Source organism: Mirounga angustirostris, unplaced genomic scaffold (genome assembly GCF_029215605.1).
Source record: "Mirounga angustirostris isolate CCGP_5_RB_7025 unplaced genomic scaffold, mMirAng1.0.hap1 SCAF_1, whole genome shotgun sequence".
NCBI lineage: Eukaryota > Metazoa > Chordata > Mammalia > Carnivora > Phocidae > Mirounga > Mirounga angustirostris.
This window is the reverse complement of record NW_026991709.1, coordinates 48,292,778-48,314,471: the sequence shown is the minus strand read 5'-3', so window position 1 is coordinate 48,314,471 and position 21,694 is coordinate 48,292,778. Positions and strand designations below refer to the sequence as shown.

The 21,694-nt window shown below is 37.3% G+C and overlaps 2 protein-coding genes across 5 annotated transcripts in view; one reads left to right on the top strand and one right to left on the bottom strand.

Moving 5' to 3' along the window:
• ZBTB11 (zinc finger and BTB domain containing 11) overlaps window positions 1-21,694 on the top strand; it is a 34,038-nt gene that overhangs the window by 3,698 nt on the left and 8,646 nt on the right. For both annotated transcript variants that reach the window (XM_045869812.3, XM_045869813.3), the window contains exons 2-7: window positions 5,491-5,726; window positions 6,373-6,604; window positions 15,339-16,183; window positions 16,860-17,039; window positions 19,523-19,768; window positions 21,306-21,450. In XM_045869812.3, coding sequence (XP_045725768.2) covers window positions 5,491-5,726; window positions 6,373-6,604; window positions 15,339-16,183; window positions 16,860-17,039; window positions 19,523-19,768; window positions 21,306-21,450 — 1,884 coding nt within the window. The remainder of the gene's footprint in view (window positions 1-5,490; window positions 5,727-6,372; window positions 6,605-15,338; window positions 16,184-16,859; window positions 17,040-19,522; window positions 19,769-21,305; window positions 21,451-21,694) is intronic.
• PCNP (PEST proteolytic signal containing nuclear protein) overlaps window positions 12,291-21,694 on the bottom strand; it is a 56,676-nt gene continuing 47,272 nt past the window's right edge. The window contains exons 6-7 of one of the 3 annotated variants that reach the window (XR_010409779.1): window positions 19,582-19,646; window positions 12,291-15,798 (exon numbers count right to left, since the gene is read on the bottom strand). The gene's annotated coding sequence lies outside the window, so the exon portion shown is untranslated. Of the gene's footprint in view, window positions 19,647-21,694 lie in introns of all 3 variants that reach the window. The other 2 variants (XR_010409747.1, XR_010409781.1) reach the window with 2 other exon arrangements.

Below are 21,694 nucleotides of genomic sequence, written 5' to 3'. Positions count from 1 at the left end.
TATGCATACTCCAAAGCCATTGTAGACTGTTTATCTGAAAGCTAATAAGATTTGATCAATGTAGGTGATCAAAAAAAAAAGAACTATTCCAGAGTCATTCCACTAGAAGTTGTATCAAGGACAGTTTACTGAGATTCATTATTCATTCTGCCTTTTCAGAATGCTGCCATCATAAGTTATATTGTAGTGCTCAGGCAAATTTGTAGCAATTTCCCTCCTTTGAGTACAGTTGAAAAACTTTGGCTCAGTGTCTAACATTTACATATAGCATATTTCAGAATGTAAAATGTTAATAAATTTTCTCGCCCCCCCCCCACACCCTCTTATTTTATCCTGTATTGAATTATGTGCTGGAGTTTCAAAATAAATGATTCCCCTGCCTCAGTCAGATGCTGATGCATGGGGATCTACAGTGAAATGCTTCCAAAATATGAAGATGAAATTAGGAGGGGAAACAGATTAAAACTACAAAAAAAAAAAAAAAAGTAATAGGTTAAATCAGCTGCCTGCAGAAGTTCCTACCCTAAGGATTGATTTATTTTTGTTTAGACCATAGGATAAATTTTGCCACTGTTACTTGGTCTAAAAGAGGAGGATGTAATCTCTAGAAAACCCACCAAGAACTGGGTCTTTGTAAATATAGCTACAACTAACCATTGTAACCTCTTTGAGGAAAAGAAAACAGATCAAGGAAGAACTAAAATGCATGGAGCTAAAAATGGAAGCCCCGGGACTGGGGGTGGTCATTGTATCCAAAACTGACAGGGAAGGAGGTTCTTGAACAGCTGTCAGGAGCAAATTGTTCAATTTGGCAAATCTCGAAAGCATTGGTTCTCAACCCCGGGACATATTTTGCCTCCCAAGGGACATCTGACTGTGTCTGGAGACAATTTTGGTTGTCATAACTGGTGGTGGTGGTGTTGGTTGAAGTGTTGCTATTGACATTTAGTTGGGTAGAGGTCAGGAATGCTCCTAAACATTCTACAATAAGAATGGACAGGACAGGGTGCCTGGGTGGCTCAGTCGGTTAAGCGACTGCCTTTGGCTCAGGTCATGATCCTGGAGTCCCGGGATCGAGTCCCACATCGGGCTCCCTGCTCTGCGGGGAGCCTGCTTCTCCCTCTCCCCCTCCCCCTGCTTGTGTTCCCTCTCTCGCTGTGTCTCTCTCTCTCAAATAAATAAATAAAATCTTAAAAAAAAAAAAAAGAATGGACAGGACAACCCTTTGCACCCCACTCCAACAAGAATCATCTTGGCCCAAAATGTCAACACTGCTGAGGTTGAGAAACCCTGCTCTAGAGTAAGAAACTGTTCTCAAGTTTTTTTTTTGTTTGTTTTTTGTTTTTTTTAAGATTTTATTTAATTGCGAGAGAGAGAATGAGAGACTGAGAACATGAGAGGGAGGAGGGTCAGAGGGAGAAGCAGACTCGCTGCTGAGCAGGGAGCCTGATGTGGGACTCGATCCCGGGACTCCGGGATCATGACCTGAGCCGAAGGCAGTCGCTTAACCAACTGAGCCACCCAGGTGCCCATCTCAAGTTGTTTTATTAGAGGACTACCCGCCAAGGTCTTTCAGCTTTCTTTGTTTTGATTCTATGCTCAGTGAAGAATCTTTTAATGGTAACGTGGTGTTTTATGTGGGTTTTTTGTTTTTGTTATTTTGTTTTTAAGTACCAGAGAGATTGATCAGTGAGTATTACTGTATTTAACAAATACTTATGTAGTAACTGTTCAAAGAGCTTTATAAATATTAGCAATCACAACAGCACCATATTGTTATCCCATTTTACAGCTGATGACATATAGGCATAGAGAGGTTTGGCAACTTGGCCATGGTCACAAAGCTAGTTAGTGGATTCAGATTTTACTGCATAAGTAGTTTCAACCCTTTGCAGTAATATAGAAATTAACTATATTTATACATTGATGCCTTTTTCGTGGTTAACCTGAGTCAGTCTTTCCGCTTAATCAATTCTGGATGAACTAAAGAGGTCAGGTTTCTGAATCTGTAAAGCTAGATTTAAGATGATCCCATCAAAGCATTAACACTCAGATGAAAGGACTTGAAACATCGAGTCCCCTTTTGAGACAGTTGATTGACTATCATACATTAATAATTTTTTCCTGCAGTTTTTGTTATTTTCGGACTTTTCAAAATGCTTCCTATGTAGTTTCTCCAATATCATTTGAACTCAACCTTAGTTTATAGTGTAATCAGACTTCTGCTGTATGTAGAATATACTGAACTGTGTAGAATCATAAAATGTTTGGAAATAACAGGCAGAATGAATTAGGAAAAAATGCCGCCTTCTTTGTTTATTGTGAACATGGAAATTTCCACATTCTCTAAGTGTTTTTTACTTAGAAATATATATTCTCAAGGTGCTTGCATGGTTCATTTGGTTGAGTGTCCAACTCTTGATTTCGGCTCAAGTCACCATCTCAGGGTCCTGGGATTGAGCCCTGCATCAGGCTCCTTGCTCCATGCTGAGTCTGCTTGTCCTTCTTCCTCCCCCTCAGTCCTGTGGCCTGCACATGGGTGCATGCGGTCTCTCTTTCTCTCTCTCTTTCTCTCAAATAAAATCTTAAAAAATATATACGTATTCTTGGGGCGCCTGGGTGGCTCAGTTGTTAAGGTCTGCCTTCGGTTCAGGTCATGATCTCAGGGTCCTGGGATCGAGCCCTGCATTGGGCTCCCTGCTAGGCGGGAAGCCTGCTTCTCCCTTTCCCACTCCCCCTGCTTGTGTTCCCTCTCTCAGTGTCAAATAAAAAAAAATAATAATATATATTTATATATTCTTTTGTGTATCTTCTATTCATAATTTACTCTTTTTATTGAAGTATAGTAGACATACAATACCATATTAGTTTCGGCTGTACAACATAGGGATTCAACAATTACATATGTTAGGAAACGCTCACCATGGTAAATTTAGGTGCCATATATCACCATAGAAAGTTATTACCATATTATTGACTATATCCCCTATGCTGTACTTTTCATCCCCATGACTTATTTATAATTGGAAGTTTGTACTCATTTACATTTTTTATTGTAAAATATATGTAATATAAAATTTACCATTTTAAGTATTCAGTTCAGTGACATTGAGTACATTCACATTGTTGTGCGACCATCACCACTGTTCATCTTCAGAAATTTTTCATCACCCCAATCCATTTACTCTTTTTTTTTTTTTTAAGATTTTTATTTATTTATTTATTCATGAGAGACAGAGAGAGAGAGGCAGAGGGAGAAGCAGGCTCCCAAGGAGCAGAGAGCCCGATGCGGGACTCGATCCCAGGACCCTGGGATCATGACCTGAGCCGAAGGCAGACGCTTAACCATCTGAGCCACCCAGGCGCCCTACTCTTTTTTTTTTTAAACAAAGAGAATGAACATGTTTTTCCTCTTATTGTAAGTAAGTTCTATGCCCAGTGTGGGGCTTGAACCCACAACCCTGAGATAAGAGTCACATGCTCTACCGACTAAGCCAGCCAGGCGCCTCTCCATTTACTCTTAATTGTATGTAAAAGATATATATATCCCTCCAGGCTTTTCATCATTTTTTTTTAATCTGCTCACTACATACCTCATATTGGTATAGACTTTATATTGACATTAGCATTTTCAGACATTAGAATATATATTGTCCTCTAAATACGCCCATGTAGGGGCGGCTCAGTCGTTAAGCGTCTGCCTTTGGCTCAGGTCATGATCCCAGGGTCCTGGGATAGAGCCCCGCATCAGGCTTCCTGCTCCGCGGGAAGCCTGCTTCTCCCTCTCCCACTCCCCCTGCTTGTGTTCCCTCTCCCGCTGTGTCTCTCTCTGTCAAATTAAAAAAAAAAAAAATCTTTAAATATGCCCATGCAAATTGATTTTTTATGGAAGTTTTATTTAACCCTAACCCATTATTTCCTAAGTTACATTTTGGGTGGGGGAAAGGGGGTCTATGAACGAATAAATTTGGCAAATTCTTGTTGAACAGGTTTCTTCACTATAGAACTCTCAGAGGTTTGAATATGATAATATCTATTATGTGCGTGTAAAATGAGAGTATAATTTTCTGAATTTATTAGTCCAGTGTATACTTTTTTAGTAAGTATGGGACATAATGCAATTTTTTTTTAAGATTTTATTTATTTATTTGACAGAGAGATTGAGCTGTCACAAGCAGGGAGAGCGAGAGGGAGAAGCAGACTCCCTGCTGAGCGGGGAGCCTGTTGTGGGGCTCTATCCCAGGACCCTGAGATCATGACCTGAGCCAAAGGCAGCCACTTAACTGAGCCACCCAGGCACCCCGGGACATAATACAATTTGAGAAATATTGCTTGAATATTATCTGAAGGTTGAAAGTGCAAGGAACCATGGTATAATTTGACATCTTGAAATTCTTTTCAGGAATTCACTATATATCTCTATATCATTTTAGTTTATTAATGAGCCTTTCATTTACATTTTACTTGGGGATTGTGGGGGGAGAATTTTCTGTCATACTGATGGACAAATGTGTTGCTGTGTGAGTTAGCATAATATACTGAAAAGCACTTGGCTTTTGGAGGCCTAGTTATGCAATTTAGTAGATGCAACTTTGGACAAGTTTCTTACCTCTTAGGGCTTCATTTTCTCGTTTGTAGGATGGAAATTAATTGGTCTTACCTTACAAGGATGATGGTGGGTGGGTGGATGTGTGTGTTGGGGGGGGTTGTGTGTAGTGTTTCTCCCTGCTCCTTACCCCTACCCCAACATGCTGAGCTAGAAGTTGAAATTCAGAATAGGGTTTTAGGAGTGGCTTGTGTATAATCTAACTTTTGTAGATTGTGTATGCTGTTTTTTCATACAACCCTAAAATCTCATAGCTTTCAAAAATGAGATTGATTTCACACTCATTACAAGTTTTAGTGGTAGTTCAGGTTGCAGTTGACTCCACCTGTCTTTTTTCATCTGCAATTCAGGCTCTGAAGGATGGCATCCATCTGGAACATGCCGTTATTTGAGAGAAGGGACAAAGATCAGAGCACTAATGGGAAACTGTGCCTCTTAAAGCTTCTGAGACATGGCACACATTACATTTATTCATATTCCATTGACCAAAGCAAATGGCATGGTCAAGCCTGATGTTAATAGGGTGGAGAGGTAACCACATTATATTACTGCTCATGAAGGTCATGTTGGCATTTTCATATAGTTCCTATAGCATGAATGAGTTGCAAATCACATGGAAATGGGCACTGTTACATAATCATCTTATATGGTGGGGAAGTGAATAACTAGGAATAAACAAAAATAAGCATGGGCGCAAACCATCAACCTTACATCTATGAAAAAAATGTACGTTACATTCTAAAGAAATCACTTTTACATACTTTATGGGATGTGTGTGTCTGGACATGGGCACTCATACATCAGTATACATAGATTAACTAACAATAAATAATTGTCAATTTTCAAATGAGAGCATTAAATTTGACTTTTTATTTTTATTATAGGTATATTAAAGCAAGTGAAAGATTACATTAAACAGTGTAGCAAATGCCAGGAGAAACTAGATCGCTCCCGTCCAATATCAGATACTTCAGAAATGCTGGAAGAATTGGGATTAGACCTTGAATCTGGAGAAGAAAGTAATGAATCAGAAGATGATCTGAGCAATTTTACTTCACCTCCAACTACAGCCTCCAAGCCTGCAAAAAAGAAGCCAGTATCCAAACATGAACTTGTATTCGTAAGTGGAACTTTCTATTCACCTTTAACATCTATAACTAATATATTAGTATTTGTAGTCTTGGTGAATTTTTTTCTTAAAGTACTGAGATTGCTTGATTGTTGGCACTGAGATTGGAAATTTAAGTCTGTGTGTCAGGTAATGCACTCTGTTGTTACGTACACTAAAAGTATGCTAATACTGCTTTTTCATTAATCATAAATATTCCTGTTGTTTCTTCTCTTCAGAATGTTACTTGGTTTGTTGTTAATCATTCTTGCTGTCTTTTTAAATGCTATATTGGTAAAGGTAGACAGAATACATTTCTGGAAGCAGTCTCTAGGTCGTGAAGCAAGGTAAAAATCAAACTGGCTAGGCCTTTGTTTTTTACCTCCATTACTTTCATACATCATCATATTTCTGACTGGCAAGAAGAGGCAGCAAGAAGTGAGATGCAGGTTTTCATTGGGTCAAGTAGAATGAACATAGCAGAAAATAGTGAGAATGACCTAATTTTTATTTAAATATATAGATATGATATCTGGCTATTTCTTCATATTAATTAATGGTGTCTTTAAAAATGAATGTGTCATGTTTTAAATTCTGTTAAAGGTACAAATACAAATGATATATAATACAACTCTTGGTCTTAAACTTATTTTGATAGGTTGACACCAAAGGAGTGGTGAAACGTTCTTCTCCAAAACATTGTCAGGCTGTCTTAAAACAGCTCAACGAACAGAGACTCTCCAACCAGTTCTGTGATGTTACTTTGTTAATTGAGGGAGAAGAGTACAAAGCTCATAAATCTGTTCTGTCAGCTAATAGTGAATATTTTCGAGATCTTTTTATTGAGAAAGGAGCTGTTTCCAGTCATGAGGCAGTGGTGGATCTTTCTGGTAAGAAGTTTCTAATATTCTTCCTTTTTGTTTATAAGTACTTACTGGAAGAAGGGCGTGTGTGTGTGTGTGTGTGTGTGTCTTAGAAACTCAGGATTTATGCTGTAGTGGGAGAAGCCCACTTATAGTAGTAGACTAAGCTGAATTGAAAAAAAAGTCCTTCCTTTTAGCAAAGTTTCCAAGGTACGGTTATGGAAAAGGCTGTCATTTTCTATCCCTACCTCTTAGGTGAGACAAATGTAGCAGTAGAAAAATTTCTGAGATTTACATGGCTAAAAACAGTTTGAGAGAAATCTGTAACTGCATCAGTGTTATATTACACTAAGTGAATATGTTATTTAAAACATAATAACATAATAACATATTATGACTGTTAAAAAAAATTGACTGCAGGGCGCCTGGGTGGCTCAGTCGGTTAAGCGACTGCCTTCGGCTCAGGTCATGATCCCAGGGTCCTGGGATCTAGTCCCACATCAGGCTCCCTGCTCTGCAGGGAGCCTGCTTCTCCCTCTCCCACTCCCCCTGCTTGTGTTCCCTCTCTCTCTGTGTCTCTCTCTGTCAAATAAATGAATAAAATCTTTAAAAAAAAAAAAAAATTGCATCTTATGTTGTGGAACATGTAATAATAGAGCACTTTTGTAGGTCTGTTGTTTTTCATTTTTAAAGATTATTAGAATTCATTAGTTTGAGTAATCAAACAATATACAACAATCAAAATTCTAGGTGTGGTTTTTTCTTTGATTTTATTATTGTAAATTAATAATTTGACTTTCTTTTGGCTCACTAGAACTTATATATTGGCTTAGGAGTCAACAAATGAAAATTTAGGAAGAATTAAAATAGGTAACCTTATTTATACATTTTTTCATAATACTAACTTACTGTAACTCTTGATTACTGAATTACTGACATCACTGTGTGAAATACCATTTCCCTTTTCTCAAACAAAAAAGTGACTTCATCCAGGTATATAAATACTTACTTAGTTAACCGCTGATCCTTTTCTACCTTATACTTTTTTTTAATATTTAAAGTAGACTTCACACCCAATATGGAGCTCAAACTCATGACCCCAAGATAAAGGGTTGCATGCTTTACTGACTGAGCCAGCCAGGCACCCCAACTTATACTTTTTAAAATCACTTCTTCTGGGAAGACAAACATATATATTTTTTTCTTTGCAGTAGCTATGCTTAATTATTTAAAAATATTTATTAAGCATCCGCTGTGTGTGAGGAACTAGCCTGGGCTTTGGGGATACAATGGTGAGCAAAAATTTTCATGGAGCATAGAATTGCATTATATTTTAGATTAACAATATTTACTTTTTTCTGAGTTTTATGACTCAGGAGAAAATATGTCTTATACTCGGCCATCTGAATAATAAAACTCATCACAGATGTAGTCTTTTGATTTAAGTTAACTTTGGAATTTTTTTCCTGTCTTTCATGCATCTGAAGCATAAAGAGAGGTATATGAGTGTTCTTTTTCAGTTTTCTCAGCAGCTTGGCAAATGAAGTGTCTGCCCCAAATTAACCGCAATACAGCATCCTAATATTCCAATAAAATACCTCTTTTATTTTTCATCCTATATGCTTATTTTTATATTTTGTGCAGCAAGTATAATGTAAGTCGATAGGCAAAGTAGATAGTTTTTATTTGGTTTAAATATTAGGTAAATAATATAAAATATATGTGTAGTATAAAAAGATAAAATGTACATCTTTTTTAATTATCTAGTTAATATAGTTGAATTAATCAGTGTTTTCCTTTATTTGTTTATGCTTGTAAAAGGTTTTTCTGTACTAAATCATAAAGACATGTTCATGGATTACCTTTTTAAATTTTCATAATTTTTCTTTCATATTTATAAGTTTTAATCTATTGGGAATTTTTGTTGGTGTGAAATAGGTGTTTGATTTCATTTTTTTCTCATTTTGATCATCACTTGTCCCAGAATCCTTTAGTGAAGACTCCATCCTCTTCTTGTCAGTTGACCATACAAATTCTCTTAACAAAACAAAGTTCCACATTTTTGGTACCAATTCTAGGCTTTGTTCTAGTCTATTGGTTGTCTCTCTGTATATTATTTTCACTTGGTCTTAATTACCTTACCGTTATAATAATGAGGAAAGTCTCCCACATTTATTATTCAGGTGGGTCTTAGTTTCATAACCCTTTGCTCCATAAAAACTAAAAGTAGCTTGTCAACTTACACACACAAAATAGTGTATTTTGAAAGAGATTACATTGAATTAATAGTTTTAGAGATTTTTCCATAACAATCTCAAACACCTTTTGTAGAATTACTCTAAGATACTTTATATGTTTTGAAACTATTATATTTTTTCCTTAAAATTATATAATTTTTAATTTATTTTGGGTGTATATTTTATATACAGTAATATTGCTAAATTTCCTTAGTCATTCAGTCATTTATAGATTCTTTGAAATTTTCCGTATAAAAGAAATAGATTATCTGCTAATAGTGTTGGTTTTGTTTCTACCTTTCTAGTCCTTGTATTTTGAATTTTTTTTTCTTGCTTTAAAGCTCTGTCCAGGACCTCAAAAAAAAAACAGCAGTTGAATAAAAGTGGTGATGAGGATTCATTTATCTCATTCCCATTTCTAAAGAAAGTGCTTTTTTACCATGAAGTATATCATTTGGTAAATGTTTTAAATAGATGACCCTTTACCCTTTTAACATTAAGGATATTCCCTCTAAAATGAATGCTGGTTTGTAACTCTCTGAGGAGGTTCCCGGGTGTAATCTGTACAGGGGGCCAGTACTTACGAGGATTGTCTTGGGTGGCTGCAAGATGAGTAGGTCTCAGTGCCAGAATCTTAAAAGTTTATATAAAGGCCTTAATTTTGTTTAGTCATGTACTCAGGAGGCCTTAAGTGGGTTCAGTCATGTACCTAGGTTTTTATCTCAAGGATGTATTTTTGGGGCAGCTTCTGAACCGAGAAGGCAAATGAAACACACATTCCAGGAACATGGGAGCGGTGGGGGGCCTCTACTTTTCTGGGTCCAGCTCAAGGGTCAACTGGAAGGCAAGTCTTCTTGATGACCTCCTCCAGCAGTGTTGACTTATCACATATTTTTTTCTGTATTTATTGAAACCTTGTATTTTTACCATTCTGTTAATGTGGGAAATTACATGATTTTCTGGTAAGCCAGGTTTTCGTTCTTGAAATACATCCAGTTCAGTCATATTATTATCAGCTTTTGTATAAATTGCTGTTTGGTTTGCAAATATTGTCTAGAACATTTGCATGTATATTCATGAGTAATTTTTCTTTTTTCTTTTTCAGTTTCATGTTTTGATAACAGAGTTGGTCTAGTCTTATAAAATGTATGGTCCCTCCAGTTTTTAGATACCTGAAAATAGTTACTGTGTGATTAGAATTATTGTTTTCTTGAATGTTTGGTAGAATGGTAGCTAGAGTTGCCTGAGCTTGTAGTGGAGTTGGGGGGAAGATTTTTTAACTACTAATCTAGCACATTTAATGGTTAGAGAGTTATTCAAGTTTTCTTTATTTTGAGAGAGTGCGCGAGAGCACACACACATGCAAGCGGAGGGAGGGGCAGATAGGGAGATAGAGAACCTCAAGCAGACTCCCTGCTGAGCTTGGAGCCCAACGCAGGGCTTGATCTCATGACCCTGAGATCATGATCTGAGCCGAAACCAAGAGTTGAACACTCAACCTACTGAGCCACCCAGTCACTCCTCGTTTGCATTTTCTATCATTTTTCTGTTAATTTTTACAGAGTTGTAAAATAGTCTAGTCAATAGCAGTCAGTCAGTGGTGCATATTCAACACTGCTCTTAGCACCTGGTAATCTTTTTTGCCTCTTACCAAGTTTTGACTAATTTTTTTTGACACACCGTTCAAAGAACAGCTATTGCGTCACCTGGATGGCTCAGTTGGTTGAGCAGCAGACTCTTGATTTCGGCTCAGGTAATGATCTCGGTCATGAGATCAAGCCCCACACTGGGTGCAGATCAGTGCAGATCCTGCTTGTCCCTCTCCGTCTCACTGTGCCCCTCTCCGTCTCGCTGTGCCCCTCACCAGCTTGCACGTGCTCTCACTCACTCTAAAATAAGTAAATAAAATCTTAAAAAAAAAAAAAAATTATTAAAAAAAAAAAAACAGTTATTTTCTTTTACTGATTTCCCTTCTTTAATCTTCCTTTTACCATATTTGAATGTTACTATCTTTTTATTTTATTTTATTTTTTAAAGTAAACTGTACACCCAGTGTGGGGCTCAGACTTACAACCATGAGATCAAGAGTCACATGCTCTACTGACTAAGCCAGACAGGGGCCCCTGTTACGTGGTCTTTTTTTGACTATTAGGTATAATGCTTTTAACCCAATAACTCCTGGCCTTTCTAACTTTCTGGTTTAAGCATTCAAGGCTATAAGTTTCTCTTTAATACTGCAGATTTGTTGTTTTTAACCCTACATGTGGTCTATTTTTATAAGCTTCATTTTGCTTGAATAGAATGTTTTTTCAGTTGGGAGCAATATTCAGTATATTCTGGCTTGTTAATTCTTTACTGATTATTTTGTGTGCTTGATCTATCAGTTATTGACAGAGGTGCTTTAGAATATTAACTAGTATGATTCATTTGTCTATTACTGAGTTTCTTCAGTTTTTGTTTTGTGTATCTTGAGGCCATGTTAGATGCATGTAAGTTTAGAATTACTGATTTATGATAAAATATCCTTTTATCATTAGGTAATGACCCTATCTTTACTGATGCTTTTTATCCTTAAAATATATGTTGGCTGCTCTTATAAATATTTTTTTATTTTTCTATTTTGGCTGCTTTAGTAAATATTTTTTATTTATTTTTTTTTTAGACGTGATTTCTTTTTTTTTTTTTTTTAATATTTATTTATTTATTTGAGAGAGCGAGAAAGTACATGAGAGGGGGGAGGGTTAGAGGGAGAAGCAGGCTCCTCGCCGAGCAGGGAGCCCGATGCGGGACTCAATCCCGGGACTCCAGGATCATGACCTGAGCCGAAGGCAGTCGCTTAACCAACTGAGCCACCCAGGCGCCCTAGTAAATATTTTTTAGATACGTAAACAATATTTTCATTACTATTTGCCTAGCATATCTTCCATCTTTTATTTCCAACCTTTTTGTGTCTTTATGTTTTACATTTCTCTTTAAACATCGTATTTCTGGATTTCGTTCTTAATCCAGCATGAGGATCTTTGACTTTCAACTGTTCTGCATAGAAATTGTTGAACTTCCTGAACCCAGCAATTGAGATTGTTGTCCTTAATCAGTTGAGAAAAAGTCTCAGCCAGTATGCCTTCAAAACTTGCTTCTGCCTCATTTTCTCTCTTCTACCTTTTGAAATTGCAATTAGATAGACATTCTCACTTTATATTCTGTGACCCTTAATTTCTCTTCTGTATTTATCTCTGTATAGATTATTCTGGAAAATTTTAATTGACCCGGTATTTAGCTGTGTTTCATTTGCTGTTAAATTAATTTATTGAATTTTTTATTCCAGTCTCTTTTCCTTTTTTTTTTTTTAATTTTTAATTTTATTTAAGCTCTGTGCCCAACATGGGGCTTGAACTCACAAACCTGAGATCAAGAGTCGTATGCTCTGAGCCAGCCAGGCACCCCTCTTTTCCATGTACTTCTTTTTCAGAAGTCTCTTTTAGGACGCTACTTTTTATGACGTTTTGCTCTTTACTGGTGATATGCCACTCTTGACTTTCTATATTTGATCATAGCAATACTTAAAATCTTTGCTGATTTGATTCATGCTGTTTGTTTCCACTAGCTTTTGTTCATGGTGCCTTGTTTGTGATTTTTTTTTTAATTTGTGCACAATGAATTCATATTCTTTAGAACTTTGTGGGAAATCTTTTGAGTTCTGGGTTGAAGGTGTTTTCCACAGAGAAAACACTTGATTCTTAAGATGCTGAGGGCATTAGCAGTCTAGGACTGCTTTAAATTCTGAGCCTGAGGATTTTTTGACTACCAAAGTGCTATATATTCAACAAAAAATCCCACCAAATTAAGGTTGGTTTGTGGTCATGACTAATCAGGAAAGATTTCTTACCTCTTTCACTCAGTGCTGGGGTACCAAGTATATTTAAAATAATACTTTAGGGCGCCTGGGTGGCTCAGTTGGTTAAGCGACTGCCTTCGGCTCAGGTCATGATCCTGGAGTTCCGGGATCGAGTCCCGCACCGGGATCGAGTCCCGCATCGGGCTCCCTGCTCAGGAGGGAACCTGCTTCTCCCTCTGACCCTCCCCCCTCTCATGTGCTCTCTCTCTCTCGTTCTCTCTGTCTCAAATAAATAAATTTAAAAAAAATTTTTTTAAATAATACTTTAAAGTATTTCTCTCTCTCTCTCTTTTTTTAAGTAGGTAGGTCAAATTAGGCTATCTTAGTTAGCCATATTGCTGGATGTGGAAGTCCCTGTCATAATTTTTCTTTCTGTTGGTTCGTAACCCTCCCATGAACTCCCTGGTATAACCGGAAAGTGGCCCCTGTACCAAAGAAACAGGCCAGTTCACGTTGGTAGGTGGCAGTTCTAACAAGCAAAGGGCATTTATATATGAGGCTTGTTTTGGGCGGCAGCAAGATGAGTGGATCTCCACACCAAACTTAAAAGTTTAGAAAGAGGCCTTAACTGGGTGCAGTCACATCAGTGTAGGTGTTTTCAGTATCACATCACTATCTCACTGTTATGTCCTTAGAGCAGCCTCAGGGAGCAGGAAAGGCAAATGGCACCCACATTCCAAAGACGGGGCAGGGGATGAGGAGCCTTTGAGTCCCCAGAGTCCAGTTCACAGGTCAGCTGGAGATCACATCTTTTTGATGATGTTCCCTAACACTACCTATAACCAACTGTTTTGCCCATTTTTTTTTTCTTTTTTTAGTTTTAATTTTGGTAAACACCATTTATAAAATTTATCCTCTTAATGACTTTTAAGTATTAACTATGTTCACATTGTTGTGTAATGGATCTCTGGAACTTTTTTATCTTGCAGAATTGTCCATTTTGATTAAGATGTTTTGCAGAGTCTGTATATGTGTATGTAAAAAGGCTAGGGGTAAAAACAAAATACTGAAATTATCTGCCTCTTACCTCTTAGCAGAATTATGAATGTTTTTTTTTTAACTTTTCTTTTGCACGTTTTTATATTTTACAGTAAACATATATGACTGTGCCTTTGAAAAAATTGTTTTAGATCTTTAAAGTGTTACTTGGAACAGTGTTAATTCTTTTGTGGGAAATTTTTTTTATGACTTGAAACTTAGAAATTTAAAAGGTGCTAGGTAGAAGACCAAAATACATTATTCTGTTTGGGTCTTTTGAAAGAAATACTTAGCTCAAGCTTATTTAACTTGATCTTGTAATTTGTAGCAGAAGTAACATGGCTTTAGCCTATTTAATTACCAACTTTCCTAGGATGACTGAATTAGCCATGATGATGATGTTAATGTGTAGTGCCCTCAGTTTTCAATGGACTGTTAATATACCTCACAGTTTAAGGCTTCCCTTCTTTGTCCATCATTTATCTGCTTATATGAAAGGACTGCATTTTATGTACCTTGAGTCAAAACTGAAAAATAGAGCAAATGTGAGTTTTTAAAAGGTTGCTTTCACTCTTTATTTCAGTAAAAGATCTCTAAGATAAATTATGATACCAGAAAAGCAAGGCATAGGACAGTGTACGTAATATGGTACCTACTATAAGAAGGGGGAATAAGATTATTTGCTTAACTGTATAAAGAAGTTCTGAAAGCGGTACAGATTCTTAATCATACTGGTTGTGGAGATGGAGTTGGACTTATCACTCACTGTTTTATCTTCTGATTTTTGAATCATGAATATTAATGGCTTTTGTAAGTGAAGTATTGAGAACTTACAGATACACTGCTTTTATTTTCTCACATAAAACGAGAATGTAATACCTCCTGTGTATAGTAATTATTTTCTTCCTTAGACCAGGAATAGGCAAACTGTAGCCCAAAGGGGCAATCCTCCCTTCCCTCCCATTTTGTAAATAAAGTGATATTGGAACACAGCCATGCTCATTTGTGTATGTATTATCTTTGGCCCCTCTTTTCAGCTACAGTGGCAGAGTTGAGTAGTTAAAACAGACACCTTATGGCCTACAATAATTATTATCTGATTCTTTACAGAAAAATTTTGCTGTCCCCCTGTGTTAGATCTTGTTCTTAAATTTTCAGTAGTAAGCCCTTTGTTCACAATCATATTTTTATATGGACTTCTATTATTAAAATATACAGTTATACTTACAGAAGTGAGATTAGGGGACAGGTTGGTTGAACCCTGCCTACTTACCTGCCTCCCTCTCTTTTTTTACCCTCCATTCTCCAGCAGCTGTTTCTTGAGGGGAATTTGAGGAACCCCCGGGGTTCTAAGGAGTACAGTTTGAAAATGACTGCTTACAACAACTCTTTGAGGTAGTAAGTCTGATATTATTTTCTATTTTAGGTATTGAGAGACTCGGCTCATAGAAGTGAGTTAGTCAAGGCTTATTAAGCAACCAGAACACAAAACAAATCCAGAGTGTTTAATTGCAGAATAAATGGTCATATTTGTCTTTTTGCCTTTGTATTTTATTTTATATTGTCATAATCATGTATTAATTGTTTTTCTAAGGTGTTTTAGTAGTTATTTAACTTTTTTGTACCCCCCCCTTTTTTTTGTTCCATGTAGGTTTTTGTAAGGCAAGCTTCCTTCCTTTATTGGAATTTGCCTATACTTCTGTGCTAAGTTTTGACTTCTGTAGCATGGCTGATGTAGCCATCTTGGCTCGCCATCTTTTCATGTCGGAAGTTTTAGAAATCTGTGAAAGTGTACATAAACTAATGGAAGAAAAGCAGCTAACAGTGTATAAGAAGGGTGAGGTCCAAACAGTTGCATCTACCCAGGACTTACCAGAACAGAATGGAGGTACCGCACCTCCTGTGGCTAGCAGCGAGGGAACCACAACAACATTATCTACTGAACTTGGGGATTGTGAAATTGTACTGTTGGTGAATGGAGAATTGCCCGAAGCTGAGCAGAATGGAGAGCAAGGACAACACCCTGAACCCCAGGTTTCTTCAGAGGCTCAAGCCACTCTGTCACCTGTGGGCTGTGTAACTGGTTCCCATCCTGAAATGGAGTCTGTGGACTTAGTAACAAAAAATGATGAGACAGAATTAGAAACTTTAAACAGCAGAGAAGATAGCACAGTTTCTAATATTCATCCCAAACTTTCAAAAGAGAATGTAATCAGTAGCTCTCCAGAAAACAGTGGTATGGGAAATGACACGTCAACTGAAGATATCTGTGCTGAAGACATTCCAGAACAAATGCAGAACCTTGGCCAGTCTTTAAAAGATCAGGAAAATCTAGTTGCACTGACAACAAAGACAGACCTTGGCCCTGATGATGAAACTTACAGAAGCAGGCTTCGGCAGCGTTCTGTTAATGAAGGGGGTTATATCCGACTGCACAAAGGAATGGAGAAAAAGCTGCAAAAACGGAAAGCCATTCCCAAGTCAGCAGTTCAGCAGGTATGATGAAGAGGTGACCTTTGTGGTGTTAGCTTTAAGTCAGAAGCATTCTGTTCATAAACTTAATATACCTGTCATGAAAATTATTTTGGGAGGAAGGGCAGTAGGTGCAGGAAAGCAACTTAATGTTTTAAATACCAATATTACTAAGATAATATTAATTTGAAATAACATGATTCATGACTTTAAAAATTGAAATGAGTTGGGATGCATGGGTGGCTCAGTTGGTTAAGCGTCTGCCTTCGGCTCAGGTCATGGTCCCGGGGTCCTGGGATCGAGCCCTGCATCACGCTCCCTGCTCAGCGGGGAGTATGCTTCTCCCTCTTCCTCTGCCCCTCTCCCCTGCTTGTGCTCTCTCGCTTGCACTCTCTCTCTCTCAAGTAAATAAACCTTTTTTTATTTTATTTTTTTTTAATTTTTTTTTTTTTTAAGATTTTATTTATTTATTTGAGAGAGAGAGAATGAGAGAGAACACATGAGAGGGGGGAGGGTCAGGGGAGAAGCAGACTCCCTGCCGAGCAGGGAGCCCGATGCGGGACTCGATCCAGGGACTCCAGGATCATGACCTGAGCCGAAGGCAGCCGCCTAACCAACTGAGCCACCCAGGCGCCCAATAAACCTTTTTTTAAAAAAATTAAAATATTTACTTAGATTGTGTTTTCTGTCCCTTAATTAGGTAGCCCAGAAATTAGTTCAAAGAGGGAAAAAGATGAAACAGCCAAAAAGGGATACTAAAGAGAATACTGAAGAAGCAGCATCCCATAAATGTGGGGAATGTGGAATGGTTTTTCAGAGACGATATGCCCTTATAATGCACACACTGAAACATGAAAGAGCTAGAGATTACAAATGTCCGGTAAGTAATTGGAAAGCTAATTGAAGATGGTTCTAACTTCGTGATAAACAGAATCCAGTTTACTGTTTCATTGTTATTCTGCTTGTATTCTCTCAGTGTTTCTCTGTCTCCCTTATTTTGCTATGTAAGAGTCATCTTCTGATTTGTGTATGTCATTTCTTTGATCCCCCTCCCCCCAAAAAACAGTGATCTATCTTTGCTTCTTCCTGATACTACCCTAGTAAGACAAGACTGAAATTATCATTTAAAAAATAAAAGCTCAGGGGCACCTGGAAGTCTCAGTCGGTAGAGCATGTGACGCTTGATCTCAGAGGGTCGTGAGTTCGAGCCCCACACTGAGGGTAGAGATTACTTAAAAATAAATAAACTTTAAAAATTGAAAAATATAAGCTCATAGAAGGGTAAAGAGAATGGGGAGGAAACCTTAGCAACTACATTCTGGCCCCTGATAAATAGAGGGAATAACTGATTTAGCAGATTTGAAAGGGCTCATTCCCAGGCTTTCAGTGGGGAAAGCTAAGAATCTGTCCACATTGTATTGCAGAAGTACCAAATGCCTCAGGAATTAGTGTTACTTGCTACTTTGAAAGAAGAAGTGAGTCTCATTGTTAGAAAGTTTTTAAGCAGTTAAATCACCACCACCTTCTCTTCTACTTTCTGAAAGCATAAAACTCTGGGGAACACTGTGTACAGTGAGGGTGAATGTACTATACCCCCCCAAAAAAGGGAAAATAAAACCTTTCATACTGAATGTTGAAACCTTTCAAGTTCTCTTTACCTACTCCAGTCCCAGAATATTAGCAGCCAGACTCTTAACCCAAAAGCAGAAAGGTTTCTCAGAGATGAGAAATCTGAAGCCCAATAACAAAGGACTTGGAGACAGTGCTGACAAAAGCCTGTGGTTGACAGCTTCCCCTGCACCCACCCCACTTATACAGAAACTCCAGTCAGTTTTGTACCATACTGAAATATGTGTAGATGTCAGGGATGATCAGACTCAGGATCAGTATTTCAAGAAAAAAGCAACTTTGAGGATCCACAAATATAAAAATCTCAGAAAAATTGGGAAATAGACTAAATGTCTCAGAAAATAATGCAAAAGACGAGTTAGAAAATGAGAGTAAAGAAATTTAGAGAATTGGTATAGGATGTCTAATATCCAAATAACACCAAAGGGAACATGAGGAGAAAGAAATCATTTGTGCAATAAGGAAAAATATTAGAACTTAAGTTTCCTTGTGAAAAGGGACACGTTGAATGCCCACAACCACGTCATCCATAAGTAAATGTATATCAAGATAAATTATGAAATCTTTAAATCAAGGGACAAAGAAAAAAATCTTATGAATAACGACAGAGAAAAAAAGATGGACTCCTAGAAAGGATAAAGGTCAGAATGGCTTCAGGCTTTTCAGCAGCAACAGTGGAAACTAGAAAAGAAGGAAGGGCACAAGGTCTTTAAAATTCTAAAGGGAAGTGATTTCCACCTTAAAATCTGTAGCCAAACTATCAGTTATTTGTGATGGTAGAATAAGAACACTTTTAGACATGCAAGGTCTAAAAGTTTTACCTCCCAAACTCCCTTTCTCAGGAAGCTTATTGGCAGAGGTGTTCCACGAAAATGAGCAAGACCTGGGAAACATGGGGTCCAATTCTACAGAGTCCAAGCGTAGGAAACAACCAGTCCAGGTTGGAACAGGACAAAATTCTTTGACAGAGATCCCTTTAAGGTGATGTCTTTCAGTCTCCTCTCAGTAGACAATTGAAGGAAGGGTTTGGTATTGAGTTAGCACTAAGTATAAAGAGAAATAAAACAGAAAAAGGAAGGAAAGAGAATCAGAGTGTACTATATGACCCAGCTGTAATAATAACTACATCATTGGAAAAATGTGAACACAGAAATTGGTCAAAACTGGGACATAGCTATATTGAGAAAGTAAGGTAACAGGAAGGGTCTGCATTATGTGGAGGGAGCGGAGGGGTGAAGGAAGAGAATCCTCATCCATTATTCATGTTACTTAGAGTTACCAAGATAAGCATCATGAGAGAGTAAAAAAAAAAAAAAGTGGCAGAAGTAGTAGACCAAAAGAAGAATTTTAAGGACCATCACAGTTTTATCTTTCTACTTTCTCTAACCCCTAGTTTTGCTCCACCTAACAACTATTAGTACTCATATGATGATAGCATTCTTCTGTATCTGTGTCCTACCATTCCTTCTAGACAGACCTAGTCTCCTCATTGATGCCTTTCTTCATTGCTTTGATTACTCCCTCTGTGGTTAGATTATCAACCTCTCCAGAGTAGGGGCTGGGTCTTGACCCCTTTCATCCTTATATCTGATATCTAGCGTATTGTCTTTTATATAATGTATGTGTTTATTGATTTATATAATTGTAACGAAATGGGAAATTGAAATAGTCAAGTTTCATTTAACATTTGTTATGGAATTACATTTAGACAGAATTTTATTTACTTTTTTGTAGTTGTGTAAAAAACAGTTTCAGTACAGTGCCTCCTTGCGAGCACATCTTATTCGACATACCAGAAAAGATGCACCCACTTCATCCTCTTCCAATTCTACGTCTAATGAGACATCGGGAACATCATCTGAGAAGGGGAGAACCAAACGAGAATTTATATGTTCCATATGTGGAAGGACATTACCTAAATTATATTCTCTCCGAATACACATGTTAAAGCATACAGGTGTAAAGCCACATGCGTGCCAGGTAAAGCCATGAAGTTTATTTTATTATATAAAGAAGATTTGTACTTAACTAGTGATGAAACTGGTTGATTCTGGAGTCACCCTCACTCCTATAAAATGTCACAGAGAATTCTAGGACTTTTTCAGTTTGTTGCCTGGATTAAAGGGTGATTCCCAATTGTGTTCTTTCATTTGCTATTTAATTTGTTGTAATTTGAAATGAACCTGTTAGGATGTTCATGAAACTTACTAGGTTTCAGAGGATGTACTGGGTGAGAATAACCAGTTCATTATCCCATTCATCCCTTTAACCTTCAGCAGAACCAATCTGGACTGGAAAGGAACCCATAGTTTAAACAAATCTCCTTAACAAAAATCCTGCCTGTGCTGTGTGTTTTCTAGAGCTGAGGACTGAGACTATCTAAATGCCAAAACAAAACTTCTAGGTGAAGAATCCTATGATGAGCCAGATTAGGGCTATTTGGAACAGTGAAAATTTTCTAGTAGCCCCTGTAGCCTTGCATATAAGCATGACCCATTTTTTTCACCAATGAGATTTTTAATGATTCTCTCTCTTTTTTTTTTTTGCTTTTTATTATGAGAGAATAGAATAGAACCTCATATACCCTTTATCCAGCTTCAGTAGTTATCAACACATGGTCAGCTGTGTTTTATGTTTACTGTCACTCACTGTCCTACTCCCCCGTCCCCTCATTTCTTTTGAAGCCAAGTCCTAAGCATCATTTTATTCTTAAATTTTAAAGATAAGTATTAACTGGGCCTCTGGTCTTTTCATGTAGCACTACTCAAAATGTGTGTGGTCCATGGAAGATAAGTACAGAAATTGAGAGTATACATTTAGAAACTGTCATGGCAGTTGACATTGTTGTGACATTGTTATCATATTTAACAAAAAATGGATTGGGGAAAGAAAAAAAAAAAACGAAACCCTGGTTCTTCATCAGAGTTTGAGAAGCACTGTTCTAGTTGGTGTAGCAAGAAATTAGTATATTTTCTTGTGATTAAGCTCTCATGTCTCTTTTAATATAGAAGGTACACGTGTCTCACAAGGACAGTGTGAGGGTCTGTCGTACTGCTTTGAGCTCCTTCAGTGATCACCTGGATCTAAGAAAAGGAGTAGTATTTGTTAAGTACTGAGTCAGAAGATGACCAACCAGTTAACATCCTTGACACTTGTTTCAGCTTTCAGTTTGTCATTTTGTTTGTAGATATTTTTCTTTAAAATGGCATACACGGGCGCCTGGGTGGCTCAGTTGGTTAAGCGACTGCCTTCAGCTCAGGTCATGATCCCAGGGTCCTGGGATCGAGCCTCACATCGGGCTCCCCCCTCGAGGGGAAGCCTGCTTCTCCCTCTCTCACTCCCCCTGCTTGTGTTCCCTCTCTCGCTGTGTCTCTGTCAAATAAATAAATAAAATCTTGAAAAAAGTAAAAATAAAAAAATAAATAAAATGGCATACACTTTTTCTGTCCTCGTTCTTCAGAAACAGCCCTGATTTCTCTTTTCTGTTTTACCGGTTGAAACACCTGTGCTGTCGCAGGTTTGTGGAAAGACTTTCATCTATAAGCATGGCCTAAAATTACACCAGAGTCTCCATCAATCTCAAAAGCAGTTCCAGTGTGAACTATGTGTTAAGTCATTTGTTACCAAACGGAGTCTTCAAGAACATATGAGTATTCACACAGGTAATGAGAAATTGGTATTGACATAGTTACACATTATATACTCTTAAGTTACCGTTATATTGATTATGCTATAATTATTTTAGAAGTTATATTGATACACTGTGTGCAGTTTTTTATTAATGAAAGTAAGGCTAAAAAATGTTCTTAAATCTAATTTTAGAGCTGTTTATTGGTGTAAAAATAGTCATTGTTGACCTCAGTGTAGAAAAAAGCGTACTGGGTATTAAATTATGCAATATTTAGA